Source organism: Enhydra lutris, unplaced genomic scaffold, assembly GCF_002288905.1.
Source record: "Enhydra lutris kenyoni isolate GAN:26980312 unplaced genomic scaffold, ASM228890v2 scaffoldscaffold47, whole genome shotgun sequence".
Classification (NCBI taxonomy): domain Eukaryota; kingdom Metazoa; phylum Chordata; class Mammalia; order Carnivora; family Mustelidae; genus Enhydra; species Enhydra lutris.
The window spans coordinates 13,558,000-13,584,614 of record NW_019154131.1 but is presented as its reverse complement, the minus strand read 5'-3'; the positions used below and the strand labels follow the sequence as shown (position 1 = coordinate 13,584,614).

Sequence of the window (26,615 nt, the reverse complement as noted above, 5' to 3'; positions counted from 1 at the left end):
TCAAATCCTAACTCAGCCACTCACAAGCTATATGACCTTAGGCAAGCGAATTAACCCTTTGGGGTGCAGATGGCATTCATGTGAGGTTTAAATGATAGGTTAAGTACTTGGCACAGTGTCTGGCGTGATTCAGGCTCAGTATATGAGGTGGATTATTTTCTTACTCTGACAATTACCGTTATGATGACGTGAATTCCTTTCCCTTACCCTTAGAAACTTCTAGCCTATGTATCCTTTGGGGGAGGGTCAGAGATACAGACAGCTCCAAAGTCCAGGCTGCACAGGGAGTAAAGGGCGCTTGGGAGCGCAGGGAGTAAAGGGGGCATCTCAAGGCTGCCACAGCTCTTCGACTCTCTAAAATGGTTGCCAGGTCATGGTACAGACCAATCTGTCGCAGATCTGATTTTTTAAAGGCTATGTTGTGAATCTTGAAGTTTTAGTGGGACTATATTTGCATACTGGCAACTAAGTCAGATTTTTACAAAACCATACTACGTGCACTGAATACAAGTTGTCAGTGGCGGGGGGTGTGCATTTGGCTGGAGGATTGCTAGCTTGCAACCTCTACTTCAGAGCAATGGAAATCATCTGGGGAGAAAACTAAAACTATACTCCAAATTATAGAGAGAAACCCGGAGACCACTTGGGGAAATACTGGGCTAGACTTACATAGCCCCGATGAAACCATTCTCCATACACACTGCCTAAGAAAGCATGTTTTAAAGGAGCATAAAAATGTTTCTCTGGGTTAAAAAAAAAAAAAAAAAAAAAAGCCTGTGTATGAAGAGACTCAGGGTTCCTCTGATCTGGTGGGATCCTACTTTCGTCCAAACACTCAGCTCTTCAGCCCGAGCTGCATAGCCTGTCTCAGGACACATCGCGGGGGAGGGAAAGGGCAGGCACTCATTGAGTATGTCTTTGCCTTAACAAGCCAATTTGTATCCTTTTCTCAAGCAAATTATGTCCTTGCAATCAATACTCATAAAAAGGAGGAGAAGAAAAAATTCCATCCCCAGCTAGGTCACATAAAAATCTAGAGTGGAAATGGCTGCACAGAGATGATATCATATTACTCAATAAAAATCTGTTGCCTGAATGGGAGAATCAATGGAGAAAAGTCAAATTAACAAGTCTTTCTGTCAACCAACAGGAATACTGAAGTTTCTGCCTTAGAAGCTAAGAGTTACCTGATGGGAAGAAATATCCCCAACAGGAGAACCCTAGGGGACAGAGAGGACAGCCTCCAAGCACACAGTAGGTGACAGCTTGGGAAGATGATACACTGGCTATATTCTTTCTTTTTTTTTTTCAAAATCCAAAATTATTGTTTTTATTATTATTTTAGTTTCTGTGTCTTTTCTTTTTTTTTTTTTTTTTAAATTTCTTTTCAGCGTAACAGAATTGTTTTTGTACCACAACCAGTGTTCCATGCAATACATGCCCTCCACAATACCGACCACCCGGTTCCCCCAACCTCCCAACCCCCGCCCCTTCAAAACCCTCAGATTGTTTTTCAGAGTCATTTTAATGTGACTTTGGTCACCTCTTTCCAAGCCTCCCTTACCCCCTGGCCCTCTTTTCCTAAAATACTTGTTTGTTTCTTGAAATCCCCTGGAACTCTGCTGGCCAAGAAACTAAAGTCATATTCAAATTGAATCATAAACTTAGGTGCACGTGGGACTAGCCAGTCTCCAGGTCATGGCCACGGTGTGATCCCTCCTGCCTGCAGGCGTCAGAGGCTTGCATCTGGCATTTCTGCAGGAATGGAAGCCGTGTATGTGTGTGTGTGTGTGTGTGTGTGTGTGTGAAGTTTTTTAGAAGAAGTTTTTTAGTTGGCAAGGTTTTCCACTTGTATTTTCTTTTATAGTACAACTATTTTTAAGTGAATGGAATGTTCTGTGATAATTTGGCCACAAGGGAGGGAAACTTAGCTCAGAGACTGAAATGCACTCAATCATGGTAAAAAGAGACTGACCAAATGAATCTTCCTAATCAAAAGAATCCTTTGAACTCTAAAGGATCTTAAAATCACACGTATAAAAAGCACTTGCCCTTAGGATCAACTAAAGGGCACCGGACTTAGAGCCAGAACACCTCCAAGTTTGAATCTGGGCTTCCCCACTTGCTTGTTTGGAGACCTTGGGTATGTCACCGGCCTGCTCTGAGGCTCAGGGTCTTCAGAAACAGAATGAGGTGATTCACCTGGTGATCTCCAAGGTTCTTTCAAAGCCACTGGTTCAAAATATTTCCTAAGGCTTCTGAATTTGTCTTGGACTCTGTGTTCTATTAACCACACTGGTCATTTCTTGCCTGTCTAGTTCTCAGATTCTTAAGTGTTCCCTTGGACACAAATAGGCATCCTACCGCAAAAACACTTTGTACCTTCTTGATTCGAGCTCCTCAAAACACACACACACACACACACACAAAGTAATAGGAAGGGCAGGTGGGGTATATTACACTAATTTTGGGTGCCTGGGTGGATTCTCCTGATGCTGGCAAGCAGCTCTTCTTAGGAGTGTTCCAGGAGGGTCATTGGCAACCATGAGTAGGCAAAAATGTGGGTAAAATTATTCATGCCTCAAAATCTGGAAGGTATCTGATGCTTTAAATTGTTTTTATTAAGGATTTTGACAATTAAAGTAACTACAGTATTTAAAAAAATTATACCTTTTCTTGATATTTCCTTGGAAATAAGACAATCAGCCAGCATATAATTACTTGCTAATTACCTTTCATATTTGGATTTGATTCTTAACATTTTTAAACAATTATAGGAAGTGTCTTCAGACACCCAGGATCAAAAAGGCTTCCTGAATTTTACTTTACTATTCTAATTTAACATTTTCTTTTAACCTAAGACAAAGTTTCAGATCTTTCCAATGTCTGATATACTTAAACCTCGCAATTCAAGTTTCTGGGAAAATGAGCATTTTATGACCCCAAACTTAACTATATTAATTATGGAGAGAATTGAACTAATTAAAACTATGTCTGACGAGCATCTAACTTAACCGCAGAACATCCTGTAGGAGAAAACAATCTCCAGATCTGTTTTCTAATATACACTTGGGAAAGAAACTATATCACACTGGAATCCTGATTGATATTTATGGCCTTTGGAAACCTTGCATTTTGTGTTTAATCCCAGGAAAGATCTAAGGGTTTCAGCAATGGGAGTTCATCCAGAGAATCTGGATGATGTACTAAGCAAACTAACAGTTATGTTGATGGCAAAGGCTCTGGGTAGACGTGGGCCTTCTCCTAAGCCATAGTAAATAAAGAATGGATGGCAGGAGACCCCAAATTCTAAAGTATTTCTAGCCTAATAGCATATAACAAAAAAAAACTTACATCAATGGACTTTGTTTCACAGCCTGATGGAAATGAGAACAAGGCCTAAATAAATTAAAAGGTAAAAAAGACATTTGGAATGAATATTTTTTGTGATTTAGAGAGGGTTCAGTCATCAAGAGACAAAATTAGTCAACAGAGAGATTTACTAACTTGTTGATCTGTCCATGCAACTGTCTTATTATTGAGCAAATCAATTGAAAAACACAAAAGATGAGTTGGATACCGTGTCTGCCAGTAAGGGGATCTTGGCTAGATGGTCGTGAAGATTAATATAAAGACAAAGGAAACAGAGTAATAGGTGCAAGAGATGGGAATGAATATTAATTCCTCTGGGACGTTTCCCTGAGGGACAGTGGGTGTCAGGGAAGAGGGTAACCTGACAGGGGACATCAAGGCCTTCCAACCTCCTCAAAACTGAGTTCCACTGCGCCTCCAATTTGCTCCTCCTCATACACTCCTCGTTTTGAGCAAGATGCCCAACATTAGATGCTTAATAAATTGAATGAATGACTCAACAATACTTAATCTCTCTAAACCTCATTTCCCTCCTCTACAAAAATGGTAGCAATATACCCCCACCCTCATGGGTTCACATGAGGATCCAAGGAGAAACATAAAGTGTTTGCACAGCAAGTGCCTGGGATGTGAACTGGCCCATAAAGATCAGTTCTTATTATTCTATTAGGCATGATTACCTCTGTTTGTATAGGTGAGAAAAATGAGGCTTAAAGAACCTAATACACGACTCCACACTCACACAGATTGTAAGTTCAGAAGTCGGACTTCAGACTTATATTTGATTGAGTCCAAAACTCAAGTTGTCTCTCACTCCACATGCTGCTGCTGATTATAGTTCCTCATGTTTCAGCCTCTTCACCGTGACACTGTAAGCCTCTTGAAGACAGGGATCACGACCGTCTTCCTATTCCCATGGAGTCTAATTCAGGACCACATAGCAGCCCTTTATCTGAGGGAACTTCTCTGGATTTCAAACAGATGTAAAATACAAGGATCGTACTGCAAGATTTTATTTTGTTTATTTTTAATTTTTTAAAGATTTTATTTATTTATTTGACAGAGGGAGCTCACAAGTAGACAGAGAGGCAGGCAGGGGCGGGGGGGAGCAGGCTCCCTGCTGAGCAGAGAGCCCGATGTAGGGCTACATCCCAGGACCCTGGGATCATGACCTGAGCCAAAAGCAGAGGCTTTAACCCACTGAGCCACCCAGGCACCATGAACTGCAAGATTTTAAATTCCCCTTTTGGTTTTAGACTGCCTCCTGTGAAATCACACAGTGAATTAAACAGCAGAGTTAACATGTACTTACAGCTAACTGAATAATGCTTTGTTGAGAATTTACTATACTGGGAAAAGATCCTCTCAAGCCCAAAGCTGTGCAACTTCCAACTTGATGTCACTAGTCATTCATTCATTCATTCATGTTGAATGAATGAACAGGTCTTCATTAAAGACCCGTTGCATGCCAGTTTCTAAGTCAGTTTTAATGCATATAAATACTTAGGGTCAGAAGTCACTTCTTGGAACAATAATGAATGAAGGAGACATCCATGTAGACTAAAGGATTAGTCATAATAACTCTGTCCAATAGTGAGAACAGGTCACTCTCATAGATAACAGTCTTTACATTTAGTCCATAGACTTCTGAATCTTTGTACCACATCTAAAAAGCAACTTTCTTGAGGTATATTTCACATACCGTAGAAGTGTACAGTTTAATGGTTTTAATACATCCATGAAATGGTGAAACCATCACCAAAGTCTGTTTAGAACAGTCTCTTACCCCTAAAAGAAAGCTCACACTCATTAGCAGTCACTCCTTGTTACCCTAACCCCCAGCCTTCGGCAACCACTAATTTACTTTTTGTTTCAATAGAATTGCTTATTCTGGACATTTTATATAAATGGAATAAGAGAATATGTGGCCTTTTGGTGACTGGCTTCTTTCATTTAGCATATTGTTTTGAAAGTTCACTCATGTTATAGCATGTACTTGTACTTCATTCCTTTTTATTGTAGAATAATATTCCATAGAGATGGACCACATTTTATTTATCCATTCAACAGTTGGTGGACATTTGGATTGTTTCTGCTTTGGGCTATTATGAAAAATGCTGCTATAAATAACTGAGTACAATTCTGTGTGTGTGGACACATGCTTTTATTTCTCTTGGGTATATACCTCAGAGTGGGATTGCTTGTTCATATGGTATCTCTGTTTAACATTTTGATGAACTGCCAAACTGTTTTCCAAGCAGCTGCACTATTCTGCACAACATTTCAACACACACACACACACACACACACACACACACACACACACACACAAATAACTACTTGGTGTAAATGTTGCAGTAATTCCCATGGAATCCTTGCATAGGTAATAAGGCGATTCTCCAAAGTAAGAAACAATAAATAAAGGGAAGCAGGGAATATTTTTTTCTTTAGCTATGATTGCTGCAGAAAGCAGAGGTTCTGGCTCCTGGAGAGATGGGCTTGAGTTCTGGTCATAGCTATATACCCCAAGGGACAGCCTAGTGACTAAAAGTGAGTATTAAGTATCTTTTGAATTAATAGCTCCCCAAAATCACTGCACAGTAAAGGATAAACTTTGCCCAAAGAGAAGTGTGGCTTGTACCCTTAGTTCTTGGGAGGTAACCTTTAAACGCTTGTGATTTCCTGACTAGTAAGGATGGTTTTGTTTGTGGGAGGGCTGTGGGCCATGCTAGATAGTCTATGTTAACAATGTGATTTATGGTGAGGGCTTTGGGCCACGTTGTATCAACTTAACCTCTGGAGAGGCTGGAAACCAAGGTCAGCCATGCAGGTGGTCAACCATGTCTTTGTGATCAAACCTCAGTAAGAACTCTGGACACCAAGACTTGGGTGTGTCCCTGCTTGACAATACTCCATGCATATTGTTACATATTGCTGCTTGGAGAAGCAAGGACCATCTATACAACTCTCCTGGGTGAGGACAACTAGCGGGTCCATATGTGAACTCCTCTGAACCCTGCTCTATGCATTTCTTCCTTTGGCTGATTTTGATTGGTATCCTTTTGCTGTGACCAACTGAAACTGTGAGTACAACAGCTTTCAGTGAGTTCTGTGGGTCCTTCTTGTGAATGATCAAACCTGAGGATAGTCTTGGAGACCCTAAACTTGAAGCTGCTATGAAAAGTGAGAGTAGTCTTGGGGAATCTCAAACTTTGTAGTTACTAACAATACTGAAGCACTCTTAAAGATAATTAGGAAAAATTGAGCACTTTGAGTATTTTTTGCAAGAAAGGGGCCCAAAGAATCATCTGTGAAACAAAGCATCATGGGAAGAGTCAAGAAAGCTGCCAGATCCTGGCGCGCCTGGGTGGCTCAGTGGGTTAAAGCCTCTGCCTTCGGCTCAGGTCATGGTCTCTGGGTCCTGGGACCGAGCCCCGCATAGGGCTCTCTGCTCAGTGGGGAGCCTGCTTCCCCCTCTCTCTGCCTGCCTCTCTGCCTACTTGTGATCTGTCAAATAAATAAATAAAATCTCAAAAAAAAAAAAAAAAAAAAAAGAAGCTGCCAGATCCTGATAGAGCTTTCATTTAATGGAACACAAAATCCCCAAGTCAGGGGGTTCCCTACCTGAGCTATCTACAGTCATACCCCTAAAACAAAGATTTGTGCTTACCGATACTGTGCTTCATTGTTAAAAAATATCTTTTCCGATGGGGCAGCTGGATGGCTCAGTCATTAAGCATCTGCCTTCGGTTCAGGTCATTCTGCCAGGGTCCTAAGGATCAAGCCCCAAATTGGGCTCCCTCCTCAGCGGGAAGCCTGCTTCTCCCTCTCCCACTCCCCCTGCTTGTGTTCCCTCTCTCGCTGTGTCTCTCTCTGTCAAATAAATAAATAAAATCATCAAAAAAATTTCCCCAGAAAACAGATGATATATAATAGGGATAATGGGGTTTGAATTGTAGCTTTGCCTTTGTCTAGTTGTATGAACTTCTATGAGTCTCAATCTCCTCAGTTATCAAATGGAAATGATAAAGATATCCCAAAGAACTGGCGTAAGAAGCACATGGCGACATACACAGTCTATTCTGCAAACAAGATTGCACCAAAAAGGACAAAACCTGAAATTTGTTTCTACATTAGATTCACTCTCTCTTCAACTACTTCACCAAATCTCTTTGGGAAAACAATCAATCCTGCCTTTCCCAGACTGAGCTTCATTTCAATGGAAAAATTAAATGGATATAACTTTCCAAAAAAGGCTCTCCTATGAAAGCTATAGGAAGAAAGGTTTCCCACAAGCTGAACATCAAGATGGAAAAAGTATTCCCATTTAACAAAAATGGTTTCTGTGAGTAGACATAATACATACATTTAAAAAGGACTGAACTAGGATGGCAGGAAGGGACTATCATAAGATGAATGAGGACCTATGGAAAGTTACTTTTTTTATCTCTTGGCTCTTCAAAGAGAGAAGATACTTCAAGGATCTTTGAAATGCCACACGCTAGTTTGACTTCAGTTTTTCCTGAGACAAACACTTGGGTTGAGTTGCCATCCAGCTGGTACATGGTCATAGGAAAGGTTAACCCAGCAAATGTTAACCATGCATAAATAGGCTTGGGAGTATACAAACTTAATGGACTTAAGAAGACAGAGTTAGGAGGGAAGGAGAAGGATGTAAAGTCACCGAGTGCATACCAGAAGGCAGACAGTACACTATACACGCATCATCTCATTGTTCATCACTGCCCCAAACCAATGCCTGACTCTTCTCCTACATTTCATTTCAAGGAATAGCAGCACCACACGTTGTTCAAGCTAGAAAACCAGGCATCACCTTCAACACTCATTTTTTCTCTCCTGCTGCATTTAACCAATCACCAAGTCCATGGATTCCACCTCGAATTTGCATTCGAATCTCTCCTTCTCATCTCACTACGATTTTTTGACCTTTTCCAATCTATTGCTCTCACTGAAGATGGAGTGCTCTTTCTAAAATATATGTCTTACCTTATCTTCCATCTGCTTGAATTATTTCAAAGGCACTCTTTTTGACCTCAATATCGCAAGTCCCCAGTCTTTTTACATTTGGGTAAGAAGACATTTCCTCAAGACATAGGTCTTTTATCCCTTTACTCTCCTCCTTCAGTTCTAGGCACTGGTTAGAGCATTTTCAGTTCTCTTCCTCTGAGCATTCCTTGACCCCACATCTTGGTTAAATACCCCAGCTATTTACACAGCCTGAATTTCTTCCATTTTTGCTCCTACACACTATTAAAAACATATGTTTATACATATGTGTGTGTGTGTATGTATATGTTTGCACTATATATAAATAAACAGGGATGCATGCTATTGTGGGCTGAATTGTGTCTCAAAAAAAACATGTTGAAATTCCTTCACTGTTCCCTCCCCCCATTACCTGTGAATGTGATCTTACTTTGGAAAGATCCTTTTTGTAGAAATAACCAAGTTAAAATGAGGTCATACTCAATTAGAATGGGTCCTGATCCAATATCATTGGTGTTCTTATAAGAGGAGAAACCAGAGACACCAGGAGAAGGTTATGTAAAGACAAAAAGATAGGCAGAGAGGGAAGATGGCCCCATGAAGATGAAGGCAAAGGCTGACTGCCACTATTAGAAGCTGGGAAGAGGCAACAAGTTTCTACCCAGAGTCTCAGAAGAAGCATGGCTCTGAGGACACATTGATTTTGGACTTCTAGCTTCCAGAACGTGACAGAAAACGTTTCTGTTATTTTAAGCAACCCGGTAAAGAAACCGACTGTGTAAGAAATTTGGGCTTTCTTTACTCTGATGCAAGAGTGCAACTGAAATGATTTGAGCAGATAAGAAATGAAGCTGAATCTGTATTTTACGAAAAGCACCTTGTTTACAGTGAGGAGAATATAGTCTAGTGACTTGAGTGTACTTTTTTGTATTCAGTGAGGGGCGTGTAATATAGGATGAAAGTATAATTTTCTATATATTCATCATCTCTCTCCTCAGAGGGTAAATTCAGAGACTTGTTTTTTTCTCTTCATTCATCTATCTTTGGTAATCAAGCATACACACTGGTAATTCTAAGTAAATATTTGTTAAATGAATAATTTTTTAAATAACTGAATTTTTCACAGTAACCCTACAAAGGTATGGCTCTAGAGCGAAAAGACTTGACTTTACTTTGTATCCTCAGTACCCCACATGGAGCAGTTTTTTGAGAGAAGAAATAAACAATGTTCAGAAACTAAGTAACTTGCCAGAAATTAACTAGTAAGGTAGTAAATGAGCTTACATCTTTTAAGCAACACCAGACTTCCACAAAGAAGTGGATTACAAAACACAGAAGGAAAACGGCTAACTCCTTGTTCCTGACATCACCACCTTTAGAATAACTGGTAGACATTTGATACTAGTGACTTAGGTCACAGACAGAGATGGAGAAATAATCATTCCACTTAATTCCTTTCTAACTACTCACATACAGGAGTTATTAAAAATGGAAAGAACTTCTTTGTTAGAAACGCAGTTCTTTGTAACGTTGCCATAATGTAAATGTCAAAACTCCACGATCCAATTTACAGCTTATTTTTTAATTGTACTATTCATGTTAAAACAATACCCTATGAGGAATTACTTGAAAGAAAGTCTTCTCTTCCTTTTTGAAATGGCTTATTTTCTAACATGGCCATATAAGTGACATTATAAATACGTAGATTCATTACAAGAGAGCCGGTTGATAGTGACACTTGGTCTTTTTGATACACACAAATTAGGTATCAGCTGATGAATTTCATTAATTATAGCTACAAAGCACACTTTTTGGAATCTGACTTCAAAATAACCTCAAAATTATTTTTAACAACAGCACATGTTCTATCTGTAAATTTATGCTACTCACTTTTATATATTTAAAACAGAAACCAGCCTTGTGCTTTATAGCAAATATAAATGGGTAATTTGGATAATGAAAATAAATGAATAACAGCAGGACTAATAGAGCTGATCCTATTTGTGATGCCTCATTAACTCTGGACAGGATGCAATTCACTACCCTGGGCCAGGAGCTGATAATGGCACAACGTGGAGCTATTAGTAAAAAAAGGTTGCAATAGGAAATTAACAGAAGGTCTGTTCATTCACTGGGACATCGGTATCCCCTTTTGTATGTATAACTGCCTTAAACCAGGCACTCAAAAAGAGAAAAAGTCAATGGCAAGAAGTAGTTGGGTTACTACTATTACTGTCGCTACAGGCTAGTATTTATCAAGCTTATAGTAAGAACTTTAAACATTTGATTACTCAATCCTCCTAGTAATCCTACCAGGTAGTTACAAATCTTAGCCTCATTTTGCAGGTGAGGAAGCTGAGGCATAGGAACTTGCTCCTATGCCTCAAGTCCCATATCAACAAGTGGTAGAGCCTAAATTCGAACCAGGCAATCTGACTCCAGACCCTTTGCTCCAAACTATTCATAGGATGACGAATGCTGCCCTCCCCGTCCTGCCCTCTGCACCACCCCCCCAACTCTGCCTTATCTCCAACTTCATCTGATCTTGAACTACAACAAGCAAATAGAAATCCCAGTATTTCTTAGTTTGAGAGAAAAGTTGGGGAGAGACACCAACACAGTGACCTGCCAATGATGATCAGTTTCTAAGGTAGGAGGGAAGGGGAGGAGTGCGTTTTGAAAAGATATATTCACTAAACCTGTTGATTTCACGTATAAATGATAGTGTTGAAACTAAAATCTTGGACCATGGGATATGCATAGTCAAAAATGTTGATAAATATTGACATTCTCTGACCTCTAGCCTGCCATTAACGAGCTATAAGATCCTGGGAAAATCATACCTAGTACCAATATTTCTCTGGGTTGGACTAGATCCCAAAGACAATGTTTTCCAAATGCTGGTCTGTGAAGAACTGTAACAATTTCTGTGTTCTGGAGGCAAAAAAAAACAAAAAACAAAAAAACTAAGTAGAGGGTAGTAACTTTCTCATGTTTGAATTAAAGTACTGTCCTTGATTCTGAAATCGGGTTCTTACTCTGTCCTTGATATTAACATTTCAGTTAAGAAATGATGATGGTGAAATACATGATTTAAGTTCTCCTTTTCTAATGTTCTTAGCGGAATAAGAAGTTGCTTGCTTTATCTCCTTCTAGAAACTTTTTTGAATTGTTGCAGGGTTATGATATCTCACACAGGGAACCACAACTTTTATGTAATTTTCAAGTTAAGATGTTCAGGGTTTTCTGCATTTCCATAGCACTTCACAGTTAGGCATTTTCATACGAATATCTCACGATAGTCTGCGAGACAGCCTTATTTCCCCCAGACTGAAAAACAGAATTCAGGAAGGCTGGTCAAGATTATGACAGAAGAGCCAGATTCTAAGTCGTGTCCTTTGACTTTAAATCCTGTCTGCTTCTCAGCCCATAAGTGCTTCATAAATCTGGTCAAACAACAGGATAAGGAGAGCGTTCTATAGAGAACTAATAAATCCGAGTTTCTGGGGGATGGGGACTAAGAGTCGTATCTTTTAAGAGCTCTCCAAGTGATTCTGGTATGTAGCTTAGTTGGGGAACCATTTCTGAACATCAGATGGTTCCTATCTCTAGCCACTCAGCCTCACCAGAGAAGTAGGAGTTTGGGAGTCAGACAGAACTCGGTACCTCTGGGCTGGTGCTGTGACTGAGCCTCAGTTCTTCATCTGTGAAATGAAGATAATGCTGCCTAATATGGAGAGTTGTAAGTGCAGCTGACTTTGGAACAATCTGAGGTTTAGAGCTGCTCACCCCTGCGCAGCTGAAAATCCACGTACAACCTTTGACTCTCCAAAAACTTAACTACTTGCAGCCTACCATTGACTGGAAACCTTACCCATAACATAAACCATTGATTAACAAACATTTCATGTGTTATATGTATGATGGACTGTATTTTTATAATAAAGTAAGCTAGAGAAAAGAAAATGTTAAGGAAATCATAAGGAAAATACATTTTCCAGACTGTACTGCAATTTACCAATACAGTAAGTTTATGTCACCTGTTTACAAGATGAAATGTCTCCATCAATATTGCTTTACTGATACAAAACACTGTAGGTGGTGTGGGTATTATTAACACTCAACATCCAAAATGCAGAGATCCTGTACAATCTGTGTTTGTGTGTGAGTTTTGATAGGTTTTAACTTTTTATGATAGATTTGTGTGTGTCTTACATTAGTAAATGATAAAATAGACTACTTCTACCTATATTTCATGCATTCATGACATAGCTAACTTTTTCTTAATTTTTTTGAAATTTCTAGGCTACTTGGTTCTTCTGCAGATTTTTTTCAAATTGTTGCAAATTTCCAAATTTTTTCTAATGTAATTTGTTAAAAAAAAAATCCATGTGTAAATAGACCCATGAAGTTTGAACCCATGCTGTTCAAGGGTCAATTGTATTAGGAAAAAATAGACAAATAATGCCTAGGTATGGTAGTCACTCAAAAATGGAAGCTACTTTATGATTAATATTGCTATTATGAATGATTATACTGCCTAATAGGACGCTCCAATATTACTAAGAATAAGGCATTATTATAAATGGCGATGATTCTAGAATTTTCCTGAAGCAAATCCCCAACAAATAGAGACAAGCCACTCAATCATGACCTTGGGACATTTTCTGGTCTCAGTTTCCTTCTCTATGGATTGCTAAGGTATCTCCTGGCTAGAAAGGGTTAAGACTCCACAATCGTATTCAGTAGTTTAATAGTTGTATTTAATAGTTTAATAGTTGTATTTAATAGCTTAATAGTAAAAGGTCCAGTTTGAGGAAGTGGTTCTTACTTGAGCATTAAACAGGTATTAACAGAAATAATTAGTACTTATGAATGACAACTCTCTGTAGTTACGCTGTCATTTTCTATCAAAGCAAGGCTATGTCCAAAGCTAGATATTTGCTTCTTTATACTTATAATTTATATCTGTCAAGCATCAAAAATACTTGAAACAGCTTGCCAAGAAAGTTATAATAAGGCAGAAAGAAAACCAGAGAAAGAGCTAAGAATCCCCAACAAATGTTGTAGAAATGAGGGAAAATAGAGCAGAGAAAATGATTTTTTTTTTTTTTTGGAAAACTAGGAGAAACTGTTCAAGTGAAAAACTGCACATTTCATTTAGCATTGAGACTCCTGACAGTTTCAAAAATTATGAAAATATGACTTTTTCTTAATGTTACTTACCAAAGACTAAAAATACAAATACACAGATATAAGCTAATAAAGGAATTTTTTTCTAAGTAGAAAAGAATTTATGCATTTAAACTCTATGAAGTAGTAGTGAGTGCTTTTCTTACACTGACTGACTCTACTTTTGTCCTTCTAAAAATGTATACACTGCATTTAAACATTCCATCTTTATTCCTCTGTCATCTTGCTATCATCTGTCCCTTCCCTCTTTTTTATAAAGCTGAAGTAGGCTCTAATCATGAAAATACACGCTGTTACAGTAATGGTAGCAAGGATCCAAAATTATATCCATTATAAATTCATATTGAGTTGTAATTTTTGATCCCCTGAGCATGATTAATCTGATTTATTGCTTTCTACCCTTTGCCCTAGTTTTAATCAAAATGAAAACTCCTTCCTAGTTTTACGCTTAGTTTTCTTACTATTTCCTCACTGTCACTGCCCTGACCCAGGCTCATACTTTGCCTCACCTTGGCTGATCTAAGAGCCTCCTTCCAGATGGATTCCTTGGTTTTAGGGCCTTGCATTTCAAAGTCCGACAACTGCAGCCATATTAATCTTTTTAAGACAGAGCTCTGAATATGCTTTTTCTCCACCAAAACACTCTCTTAGCCACCCACTGTTTGCAGAGTCCTGTCCATCTGCGATTCAAGCATCTATGATTTTCTCCCAAACAATCTCTCTGTCTTCTTACAGTGGACCTTGGGGGTGCCCTGCTCTCTAGCCAAACAGCGTGTTAGTGCCTAAAAGCAATCCCAATTATTTCATCTCCTTTCCCATGCTTTTGCCCCTTTTAGATATTCTTTTCAGATACTCTATAATTTACATTTTCCACCCCCCCCAATCTAAAAAGTTACACTCATAGGAATTGAAGTGAAGGAGGCATCTTATACTTGTAAACCAAACGTCCAGCACTATTACTCCATATTTACTATATATAAAATTCTTACTTTCACTGCTGAGATAGGATTCCCTTTCAGTTGCCAACATATATGAGGCCAGCTGGCAGGATTAGTCGAGGAAAGAAAGAGGCCACGTTGAACTCCCATACCACAGAAATAAATGAAACCTAATTTGCTGACCTGTCTTGTTTGTTTTGGTCCATTCATCAGTGTAATACAGTACAAACAGCTTTGGACTAGGTATCAGGAGACCAGGAATTTAGTTCCCTTTCATGATCATGATATAACTTTCAGAAAAATCATGTAATTATTCTGTTTTTTTTTTTTCTCAATGTACAAAATGGAACTCTGTCTGGTTTTACTCCAGTAGGAGAAACACATAAGAATTATTATTTTATTTGCCATTCCCTACAACATAGCTTCTTTTCTATATGCATTTGCTTTACAATTCTCTATTATTCCCAAAGCTGTTACGGATTTCACAATTCCACACCAGTGAAAATCCCAGAGAAGGAAGCAAGCACCAAATATCACAAGTAATATCTTTGGCTTTTTAGGACATTGACTAGATAATCCCTTAGGCTTTTCCTATCTCTAAAATAGTTAAGATTCTATATTCCAATTTGTATCTGAAATTCACATATCTCTTGTATATAAAGTCATTCACAGACATGTATATATTACCTTGATCCTTCCACTTGGGAAGTGCGTGGACATGCCACAATTTCCCTGTCTCATGATGTTAGATTTTATGAAGGTTTAGCATGTCTGTCTCGCCTCTCGTATACAGAAAATCATTCAGGACACCTCACATTTCTTGTAGTAATTCACATTACAGTTATTCCTTTTATATGTAAATATAGGTTTAGGTCTTAAACAAACATGTGAATTTGAAAAGACAAATTACTGAAACACATTTTACGCTTATTCTTATATTGCTAGCTGAGATATTAGAGATTCTGAAGAGAGAAAAATTTCAACCAATATTGTCTTGGAAGAAGCAAAGATTCTGAAAATGTCTACTTAGTGAAATACAAAAAGTATATGGTCAAGTATAGCACACAGGAAATTCTAGCAACGGCCTGCTCCAAAAACTAGGTTGGTCACCCTAATCCAAGGTTGAAGATGGCAAATACATCGCAAACATATTAACTACTAACTTTCTCTCTTCTTACTAACTCCCCACCCAACCGATAAATTGATACCAGAAATCAGACCTCTTTATTATCCCTATTTTAAAGACTTGCCTGGAGGAAATCTGACTTAGCTCACACTTCCATGCCTTTCAGGAGTTTGCCTGAACTTTCAACAAAATTACAGTTATAATAATGAAGAAATAAATTTGCCCAGAGTTCACGTGGCAACTTCAGAGCTAATCTTACCCAAAGTATTCTGAAGCTCTAAGTAAATGAAAATCGATACCTCCAAACACACACACACACACACGCACACGCACGCGTGCACGCACGCCACACATGCACATGCAAATACATTTCAGGGACAACCAAGGTAGAGGCAATTTCGGAGTCTAATACAAAACTGACACACACAGTCAAGAACTTTCAGCCTTTCATATTCAGCAGAGACTCAAAGAAAGTAAAAACAATTCCAGCCCTCTTTTCCTTAACATAAACTACAACATTTGTAGTTTCAACTGAAATTAAACCTCAATTTTCAAATCTGTCATCCTTCATAAATTCTAGAAAAAGGGACACTGAATGATTGAGATAGCAGGACTATACAAAAGCTATTTACACAGAGACACTAAAACCTTCTAGAAAAATAGAATGGAAAGAAACCAGCACTTACTTGGCACAAACCACTGATGCACATATCCAAAGACTCTGTGTAGCAACGGGTGCCATCTAAGACTTTAGGTGCAAGTTCAACAACCAGGGTTGTTCCTTTGGCTTGGCATTTGAGTGAACATGGGTTGTCAGGGTCATTAGACACAGGAAGCCATTCATAAAATTGGCCATGGTGCTTGACATCATTGTGAGCGGAGCATTGTTGAGCCCGGAAGTCGCCTGCTTCTGGGGGGCAGTCCTGGAGAAGAGAGGTGGGAGGGACACACAGGTGAAAAGGGCAGCCCAAACAGAGAACTGGTGCAGCCATGTGGTCTGTCAAAGTCTTAGAAAACAGCACAAATGTCCTGGTGTTAGAGATGGACACTTCTATATCATGAGGGATCATAGGATTCTTCGGCTTTGAACAATGTAGAGCTTTGAGAAAGTAATCACCTGGAAATATATTTTTGGATTAAAGCTAAATGGAAAAGTAATCAACTTGAGATCGATCTCATTGATACTCATTTTGTCGGTAAAGTCGTCACCCTGGAATCTATTTTCTGAAATATGTTGATTGGTGCACGGATCCCTCCTTAATGAAATACCATTTAGATTTCCTTGTAACTTCAGTAGACCTTACTGAAGTCAGAGGGTTAGTCGAAAAACATGTCTGCTGCTTTCAGTCCTAATAATGAAAGCTATGACAGTACTATAACAGCTCACAGCACAAAGCTGTGATAGTTTCCTTCAAACATTTTTTGTGTAATTGTGAATTTTTCTAAAACTTAGGCTGCACAGTATTTAGAATTAAATATGGGGAGCAAAAAAGAGAAAAGAGCATTTATATCGGAATTTCCTTAGCATAAGGCAACACAGCAGAGTGCAAAGGTTTGGACTTCTCAGATGGGAGCAAAACTACGATATAATGGGTCTCTCTGAGACTAGGTTTCCTTTTGTTTAAACAGAGGCAATAATACTACTTAGCCCTCAAGGTCACTGTGAGAATTTCACGGGCTTATGTCAGCCAAATACTGGCATAAGGAAGAAAGTACATGGTAGCTATTACTATGATTATTCAATGAAGCCACTGAAGAGAAAAAGCTGGAGAATTATGAGATTCTCTGAATTTGAATTTTAAATCACGTTGGCAGAGACCAGTGGAAAATAAGAATGCTTTAAATGTATATCTTATAAAGGGCATTTTAAAATTAAAACTATAACTCGGGATGGCTATTATCTAAAACCTGATACATTTTAGTGAAAGCAAATGATACTCAACTTTAAAAAGGCAAGAATCACCCATTCCTCAGAAAGCCTTTTGGATATATTTATTTCATTCTCCATGTGTTCAGATTAGAATTTAGTATGGAAGATTATAGAATATCCATTCGTTGGGGAGCCTGGGTGGCTCAATTAAGCATCTGGCTTTGGCTCAGGTCATGATCCCAGGGTCCTGGGATGGAGTCCCACTTAGGGCTCCCTGCTCAGCGGGGAGTCTGCTTGTCCATCCTCCTCTGTCCCTACACCCCACTCATGCTTTCTCTCTCTTTCTCACTCTCAGATAAATAAAATCTTTAAAAAAAAAAAAAAGCCTATCCATTTGTTGAAAGGCTTTTACTATAATTTTTAAAAAACCTCAAATAGGGGTTTGCATGTGGCCTTTAGCAGGTCTTGGTTACCACATCATCATTTTTAAGGGTTCTTCTTATACAAGGTTTCTTTCTCTGAAAATCTCTTTAAAGAAGCACGGTGAGAATAGCATTACTCTATTTTATAAAAGGGAATTCCTGACTCTTTTTTCAAACTTTAGTGGTAATACCAAGCCGCATGTAAGGTTTTAATATTTGGGGCAGCATAAATTCTTTCTAGGCAAGATGGTGGATAAACACACACTTATTTAAGATGAACACAAAATAGTTTAAAATGCAATACAAAATCTCAAAGGTATTTACTGATATTATAATACACGTTCTTGGAGTGAATAAAACATAGTGTTAAAGGAAAAAAATTATATAATATAGGTATAGACACATAGGTACCCAATGAGGCTTAAGTGATTTCAAATATTGTCTGAAAAAAAGTATAATTAAAATTCATTACTTATTAATTTTGTAAATGATAGGCTACAACTTAAAAACTTTAAAAAATCTATCAGTTAATAAGCATGCTGTACTTTGTCTTTTGTGATATTTAGTCTTTCCTCATGAGAACTAAAACAAAACCACACCCTACAAAACTATGCCATGAATCACACAACAGGTAAGTTGTACGATAGTAACACAAACTGTCTGAACTTCAGTGTTTTAATGCAGGCTCCTTTCAGAACATGTATTCCAAAATAAAAGCAAAAACAGATTTTAACAGTCACTCTTCATGGGTTCATGTTAAAAACAAGACCACAACTTGTTTACAAATCCTACTAGTCTCTGCTTAGCCCTCATTCACTAGCTTCTGTCCTGAAATAACCCTATGACTGAACATTGCCCTCCAATCTACACATCCTCTTCCTAAACTTCCCCCATCTGAGACACAACAGAGACTGTTAATAAAAGCTGCTATCTATGATCAACAAGTTTCCTTGGTGGCCACTGCATGTGAGCTCCCACAGCAGAACTGATAGCTTAGTTAATAATGTTTATTTTATTTATTTTATTTTACTTTTTCTGAGAGAGAGAGTGCGTACGAGTTGGGTGGGGGGGCAGAGGGAGAGGGAGAGAGAATTTCAGGCAGACTCCCCGCTGAGTGTGGAACCTGACAGGGGACTTGATCTCATGACCCTGAGATCATGACCTGAGCTGAATACAAGAGTTGGACATTCAACTGACTGAGCCACTTGGCATCCCTGTCAATGATGTTTAAATTAAGTGTTTTCAGTTGCATAATTTCTGCCATCTCGAGAATCACATGATTTCTCAGTAGCACAAAAGAAATGTTGAAGTGGACTGAGGAAAGTAGAACGCTGGGGAAATTGTTTAGAATGGTCACAAACCCCTCTCATAATTAATCTTTAGCTCTTTTTTCTAGAAATGAAAGTGAATCAGCGGTAAGGGAATTACAGGGTCAGGATGAATCATCTCTGCATTAAAGTAATGAGGGTAATATATAATTAAGAGACCTCTTAGTATGAACCAGAGATAATTTTCTTCATTTATCCAATTCCGAGAAGAGTATCAGTTATGTTTTTAAATTGATGTTACATCATCTTAGAATGGACATAAAACTGCCTAGTCTCTTAGAGTCTCTTCTATTCAACCAAATGTGTTGAGTCTTGACATCTTTACTAAAATAAAGAAGACTCAAAGGCATTCAAAAGTAAAATAAGCAAAAAGTTGTAATATTAACACTTTTAGGTTTTCTTTTTCTGTGATGAAAACAGTAAACAGAGAATCGAGGAGCTGACTGTTGGTCCTGTTCTCAACTCACCTGTATCTAATTGGCGCAAGAGTATCTGTTACAGGTTTCGTGAACTTTCACAAGTGGAGAAATGTCTCTGAGAATAATAATGCTTGGGAATTCCTTAATTCACTTTTATCATTGCTGCCTTTTCTTCCACCCATATTTTTGTAGGGGTGGGAAAATACATTTTGCTAAATTGAGAATGTACTTAAAACCTGGCGTTGAGAGTTGGAAACTGAACTTGAACCTTTTTAATGTTTTAGTTTATTTGTACTTGGCAAAATGCAACTTCCTGTTTTAAGAAAAAGGACTTAAGAGGACTTATAAAACAGGTTCAGAAAGCTTCTTGGACATCAAATAGCTCTTACAAAATAACATTTTGATGATTTAAGTGTAAATGAATCAGAAACATATGAATCAAATTTCCCTTGAAATACACATGTTTAAAAATTAAGGGAAGAAGGATTTGGCAAAAGCTTCTTTGTTGAACCCAAAACATCTCAAGCATAGTTCAAGACCCTCGTTGAACCCCTGATACAGCTGGGATCACCCAGCTGCAGGAGCGGAAACTCAAGCAGAATCATCTTAGCTTCTTGTCCCACCAGTATGATCATAATAATTGCAACAGCTCTCATTTGTATAGAGATTCGCCCTGTACCAAGTTTTTAGCTTTTAATTATAATTTGGTTCATGAGACCACTATTTTTCCTATTCCCCCAGAAATCAGATTTAGAAACTGATGCCCTAATTGTTTTGAAAAAATATTTTCTGTCTTATCCTGGGCATCACCTTTGAAATATTAGCTTCTGGAGAGATGCTTTATGATACCATGTCATCAGCTCTGCCCATGAGATGTGGTTTTCCTTAGGTTATACTGAATGTAGAAGGTACTGGATATGAACATTGTGATTTTGGGTCTCCTAAAATCTTAGTAGTAAGAATCATGAGTTTTCAGTTGGGATAATGAAAGAAGAAAACAAGTGAATTATTTATATACTTATGCACTGAACCTGGCTCATAGGTAGTAATGATGAAAACAATTAAGATTATTGAAAAGTCTAGTGGCTATTTGAACCAGACACATCCTCCATCAGGAATATGGCAAAAAACGTGGTGTGGGAAAGATGCCCTGGATTAAAGGTCCCCAACTTCCAGCCTCTCTTATGTCTCTAGAAATGCCATCAAGCGGAGATGGGTCAAGAAAGAGCAATCTAACACTTTCCCTGGCCTTCTGTCTATTTCCAACTAATCGTAATATGCCTGTGGATTGACAAGCCTGTATCAGGATACTGACTCAGGACTTCCTCACTCTGAAAAAAAATGTATTTTGTTTAAAATAGTCAGAGGATCCCATGAATTACTGTATTTAGCCATTAATACAATATCACAGTTTTTCTCTCCAATTTTTAAATACTCGATGTGAACGGCAACAGAATTTTTTTCTTTAAAAGGACAGGAATAAAAATCTGACCTTTCATTTGCTCCCGTTATAATTCATAAAATCCGTGGAGTTCTGCCATATATGAATCCAATTCAAAACACTTTCTGGTTAATCAACTAGCCAGTGAGAAAGATAAGATGGATCCCAGATGTCCCCTGATGATGATAGGTGGATCAGATTACATGGTGGGATAAAAGAGAGTTAGGCTTTCCAGAGTTTACCCACTGGGTGGAATATAAAAGATGATCTCTCAGCAGCTAAGGTGGGAGCATCTGAAAGGCCTTTGAGATGGTTTTTGAAAAAATAATACAGAAAATAGATTCGGGGTCAGGAGAAACACTACTTTTTCTTTATTTTTTCTCTTTTTAAGGAAGACATTTTCTTTCCAGAGGGACATGTCTCTGCTTTACCTCTGTCATTCGATGGTTGACCACTTCTGGTAATTTTTGCTGTTTCACTTAATGTATTATAGGAGTGCCATATTCTGATTCCATGCTTTTATTTACAGAGTCACTATTAATAACTGATAATAGTCAAGAAAACACAGAAAGTGTATTTAGGTGGCCACATGAACTGTAGCCATGGAAGAAATCTATGCTTCCCACTCTACTTCCCTATCTTGCAACTGTTCTTCTGAATTTTTTATTGCCCCTTCATCCTGCGCTATCCACTCCTTCCTCATAAACGTTACCATGCAGGAAACCAGAGCTTCTTAGTAAGGCATTTGCTCTATTTGCTAGCAATTTGGGATTGCTACTTCATGATATAAACATATAGAGAAATTTATCAGCTACTTGATGACTTTAGAAAAACCTACTAGTTCTCAGTTTTATCCTAGAAATATTGGGAATCCTCGATGTACTGATGGTAAAATAGGAAGAGATTATAAGTTTCCTTCACAATAAATGGATGGAGAATCTGGAAAAATATACGCCTAAAACTTACAAATGTCTTAGCACACTTAAGTAGATGGCAGGCTGCCCCGTTTATATATTTTTGTCTCCATTACTTGGCTCTCTGCTTTTTTTATTCAGAGTTTGGGTGATCATGGTATTTCCCCTGCCAGGTAAGTATGGAGAGAGCCCAAACATCCATTGATTGATGAATGGATAAAGAAGATTTGGTATACACACATACACACACACACACACACACACACAGGAATATTATTCAGCCATTAAAAAGAATGACATCTTACCATTTGCAATGATGTGGATGAGCTAGAGAGTATTATGCTAAATGAAGTCAGTCAGTCAGAGGAAGACAAATACCATATGACCTCACTCATATGTGGAATTTAAGAAGAAAAACAGACGACCATATAGGAAGGGGGAAAAGAAAAAAAGGAGAGAGGAAAATAAGCCCACAAGCCATAAGGGACTCTTGATGATGGAGAACAAACTGAGGATTGGTGGAGGAAGGTTGGTGGGGGATAGGCTAGAAGGATGATCGGGATTAAAGAGGGCACTTACAGTGATGAGCACTGGGTATTATAGGTAAGTGATGAATCACTGAATTCTACTTCAGAAACCAATTTTGTATTGTGTGTTAACTCAAAAAATTTAAATAATATAAAATATAAAAAATAAAATTATAAAGATAATATTAAAAAAAAGTTAAGGGGAAACAACTAAACAGTAAATATCCACTGATACAACCCACATAATATGGTATTTAATTCTCAGAAACAGAACCAATGTTTCAATTTCTATTTCCATCTCAGACTTCTCTCCTGAATTTCAGACTTTGATACACAAGGGCTTCCTCACCATCTGGATGTCTAAAACATCACCAGCTCACCAATCCAAACCTGAACCCCTGATCCTTTTCCTCTCCCTGGATCTGTTCCCTCCCCAGATCCTTCCCAGTTACAGTCAATTCCATTCTTTTCAGGCAGTGGTTCTCAAGCTTGAGAATGTATCAGAGACACCTGGAGGGCTTGTGAAAAATACAAGGTTGCTGGGGCCCCACCCTCCAGAGTTTCTGATTCAGTAGATCTGGGGTGAGGTCCAAGAATATGCATTTCTACAAGTTCCCTGATGATTCTAATGCCGCTAGTTTGGTGACCACACTTTATGAACCACTGCCTTAGAGTCATCCTTGACTCCCACATCCGATCCATTGGGAAAGACTGGTTTTTTAGACAAAGTATGTAGACTCTGACCACAGCCTAGTCTGAGCCATCATTATGTCACCTGCATTATTGCCATAGTCTCCTAACTGATGGTCTGTTTTCTACCCTGCTCTCCTAGAGACTTTTGTCAGTGTAGCAGCCAGAATGAGCTTATTAAAGCACAGAGCAAATTGTATAAACTTTCTGCTACAACTTCGCGATTCACTCAGATAAAAGCCAAAATCTTCATCTCAGCTGGAGGTAAAGATCTGGCCCCATCACCTCCTACTGTCATCATTTTTCACTTGGTTCTAGCCACACTGGATTCCCAGCTCTCTCTTGAACACTACAGGAATGCTTTTACATTAGGACACAAGTTTTATCTATTCTCTCTGCCTAGAATTTTCTTTGCTCAGATTCCAAGTGGCTAATTACCTCACCTCCATCAAGTTTTTGCTCAAATATCACCTTCTCAAATAGACCTACCCTGAGTAATCTCCATAAAATTGCACCATCCATTCCCATTACTGATTCCTACTTATCCTCTCAACTTTTCCTCCCCCCACCCCCCGTCACACTTAATCACTTTCAAGTATACCATATAATTTACTCCTTTATCATGCTCATTTTTAATTGTCTGTCTCCTTCTGCAGAAGCATAAGCTCCAGAAGGACAGGAATCTTTGGCTGGGTTGCTTTGATAGAATAGTACTCAAGTGTTTGTTAAAAGAATGAGTGACTAACACATGAACTAAATGAAACAGAGGTGCTATTTTTCATTGTAGAAACTCCAACTCTATTTTCTCATCTCTTGCAGGAAATCTAAATCTTGATAGCTTTCTCATTGCTGGGACATCTAAATACCCTTTCTTTAAAATACAAATATACAAGAATACTTGTGCATTTCAGACACCAGGAAAAGTGAGTAGGGATTCCTGCCTGCTTTCTGAATAGGCAGATTGATATTTCCTCCTTCACATCAACAAATTTAACAGGGTAATATTAAGAAACATAAAATGTGCTGAAATTATTTATTATTCAATAAATAGCCAGACATTTGTAAATTTTATATAACACTCCATGTTATATGCATGCACTATAAAGGGCTAATGTTAAGGTATCAAGCTTTATCCCCCAAATTCTGGCCACCTGCTTACAGTAACATCAACATCATCATCAAAATCATTTATTTGTAAAAGACTGTTAGCTGCTACATAAAATGAAATTAAACAGACATCCCTGCCCTGTCTAGACAGTCTGTATGGAGGCAATTCTATTATATTTCAAGAACATAATATTTAAATCTCTAACACATCATTGTGAGTGCAAAGTACAGAAAATAGGGTCCATTCCGGAGGGTGGTGCTATAGGAGGTAGAGGTCATTCTTGGCTCGTTCTTCCTTCTTTTTGAAAATGCCAACAGACTTTCTTAGGACACGACATTTTCCTATATAAGGCCTATTTAAAAGTCCTTGTTTTTGTTCTCGTTTTTTCCTGGTGTAAAAGATGTGCTGATTTTCTTTATTCTTCTTCCAAACTGTCAACACGTTTGGAAAATATCTTTAAGGGAAATAAGTCCCCACAAAAACTAACCATTAACCATTTTAATGCCTTACTCTGGATCAGGTTTAGGCTCAATCAAAGAACATCTTTATAGATTTGGGGCCCTGTAAAATAGTATGGAACTCTCTAGTTTATTCAAACTTTGGCTGTGCCCTACTCTGTGCCTCCTAAGTGAACACTGACTACGGGTATACTGAACAGCTCTAAACCACTCCAGTGTGTCATTCAGGTCCAGACATAAGAGATTCAAAAATGTATGATATAATAAATCATTAACCACACCCTACTTACTCGATTAGAGCTTGTTATCTGGAAACAAATGCTTTGCCTGGCTAGTTTTTAATGACTCCAGGCATCTGAGAGCTGATCTAAGCAAAAACATTTAAAACATTTAGTTTTATAAGTTCATTTTTTTTTCTTTGGGTAGCTTTTATTTCAGTCCTTTTATTTTTTCTCCTTTGAATAATGCAGACTCTTGGAATCCAATTCCCCAGAGGTATTTGTAAGATTGGTTGTAGTTTGTCATGTTAGACTCTTTAAATTCTCTCAATTTTGAAAATATTCATTCCTTAAGGCCTTTTATTATTTTTAGTCCCTTTCTTTGAATTAGCTCCAATTTAGCAGTATCTTTTCTTAAATCAGCATTTCTCTCTTTTTACGATTTTTTTATAGTTTTAAAATAAACGTTTTCCCCTCCCCTTCCAAATTAGCATATTGGAAGTGGTCATTTGTAATCTTTTTTTGGGACATGGCATACAATTTCATTTTATAAGCACACAATTACATAGGGGTTTTTTTTTTTTTTTTTTTTTTTTTTTTTTTTTTTTTTTGGTTGTTGTTTTCAAACTGCATTTACCAAAATATTTGTGGCAGAGTCAGATTAGAGGAAAGACTATACAAGGGGAATATTTTAGCCGATAAATACTTAAACTGTCACGACTGCATAACAATTTCACTGTGTTTCTATTTATTGGGAAAGGGTACTATAGCTTGGCATATTACAAAGGAGCAAATATGAAGACTGAAATTATCTTCCAGAACATGCGGGGTTTGTACCAGTCACTTGAAAGAAAAATGAAAAAGGACACTGTCTAGAGCAATTCAGGATAAATACCATGTTAGAAAATTGAGAGGAAACCCCCACATTCTTGCCTCACCTTCTCTCCATCACTGTCTGGCACAAACCCCCTGAATGTGGCCTGCAAGCTTCACTTCATTTTGGCTGCCACTGAATCCCGAGAGCTTGTCTGTTTTCCTGGCACTGTATCTAATCAGGGCTCCTTTTTGGAGGCAGGTGATACAGTACTGTGAATGGCTTGAAATAACCTCTAGGCACTCTTTGGGTAAGGACCTAGAAGTTCTTTGCTTTCTTTTCCCAGTTCCCCTTCTAAATTTCCTTCCTTTTCCCCTTTCTTTTACTCCTAGGGGCTTAGGACCTACATGCATCACTAATCATATCTCTGCCTTCTCTCTTCTCTCTTTTGACCTCGCCCAGGAGGATGGGTCCATCACTGCTCCTTTAATCCTTCTCTCGCCAGCTTCTAGTTAGTTACAGCCATTGATTGGGCCATTGGGTGCCATTTTCAGAACACAGTGAAAGGAGTCAGCTCTTAAATGAAAGGGAAAGGTCTATCCCTGCCTAGGGTCTCAAGATTTACCCTGGTTGAAAGGTGGCTGGTACTGTCCTATGGTAGATTTGTGGGCTAATGGAACATAAATGGGTTAAGGTACGTTTAAATCCATATGGGCACATGGTAAGTACTCAACAAATGTTTGCTATTGCTATTATTCCAATACCATGGA

General features: G+C 38.2%; 1 protein-coding gene across 1 annotated transcript in view; it reads right to left on the bottom strand.

The window, feature by feature from the left end:
- Positions 1-26,615, bottom strand: part of LOC111156589 (ADAMTS like 1) — a 934,723-nt gene that overhangs the window by 314,315 nt on the left and 593,793 nt on the right. The window contains exon 5 of the mRNA XM_022517576.1: positions 16,323-16,559. Within this exon, the coding sequence (XP_022373284.1) occupies positions 16,323-16,559 (237 nt within the window). The remainder of the gene's footprint in view (positions 1-16,322; positions 16,560-26,615) is intronic.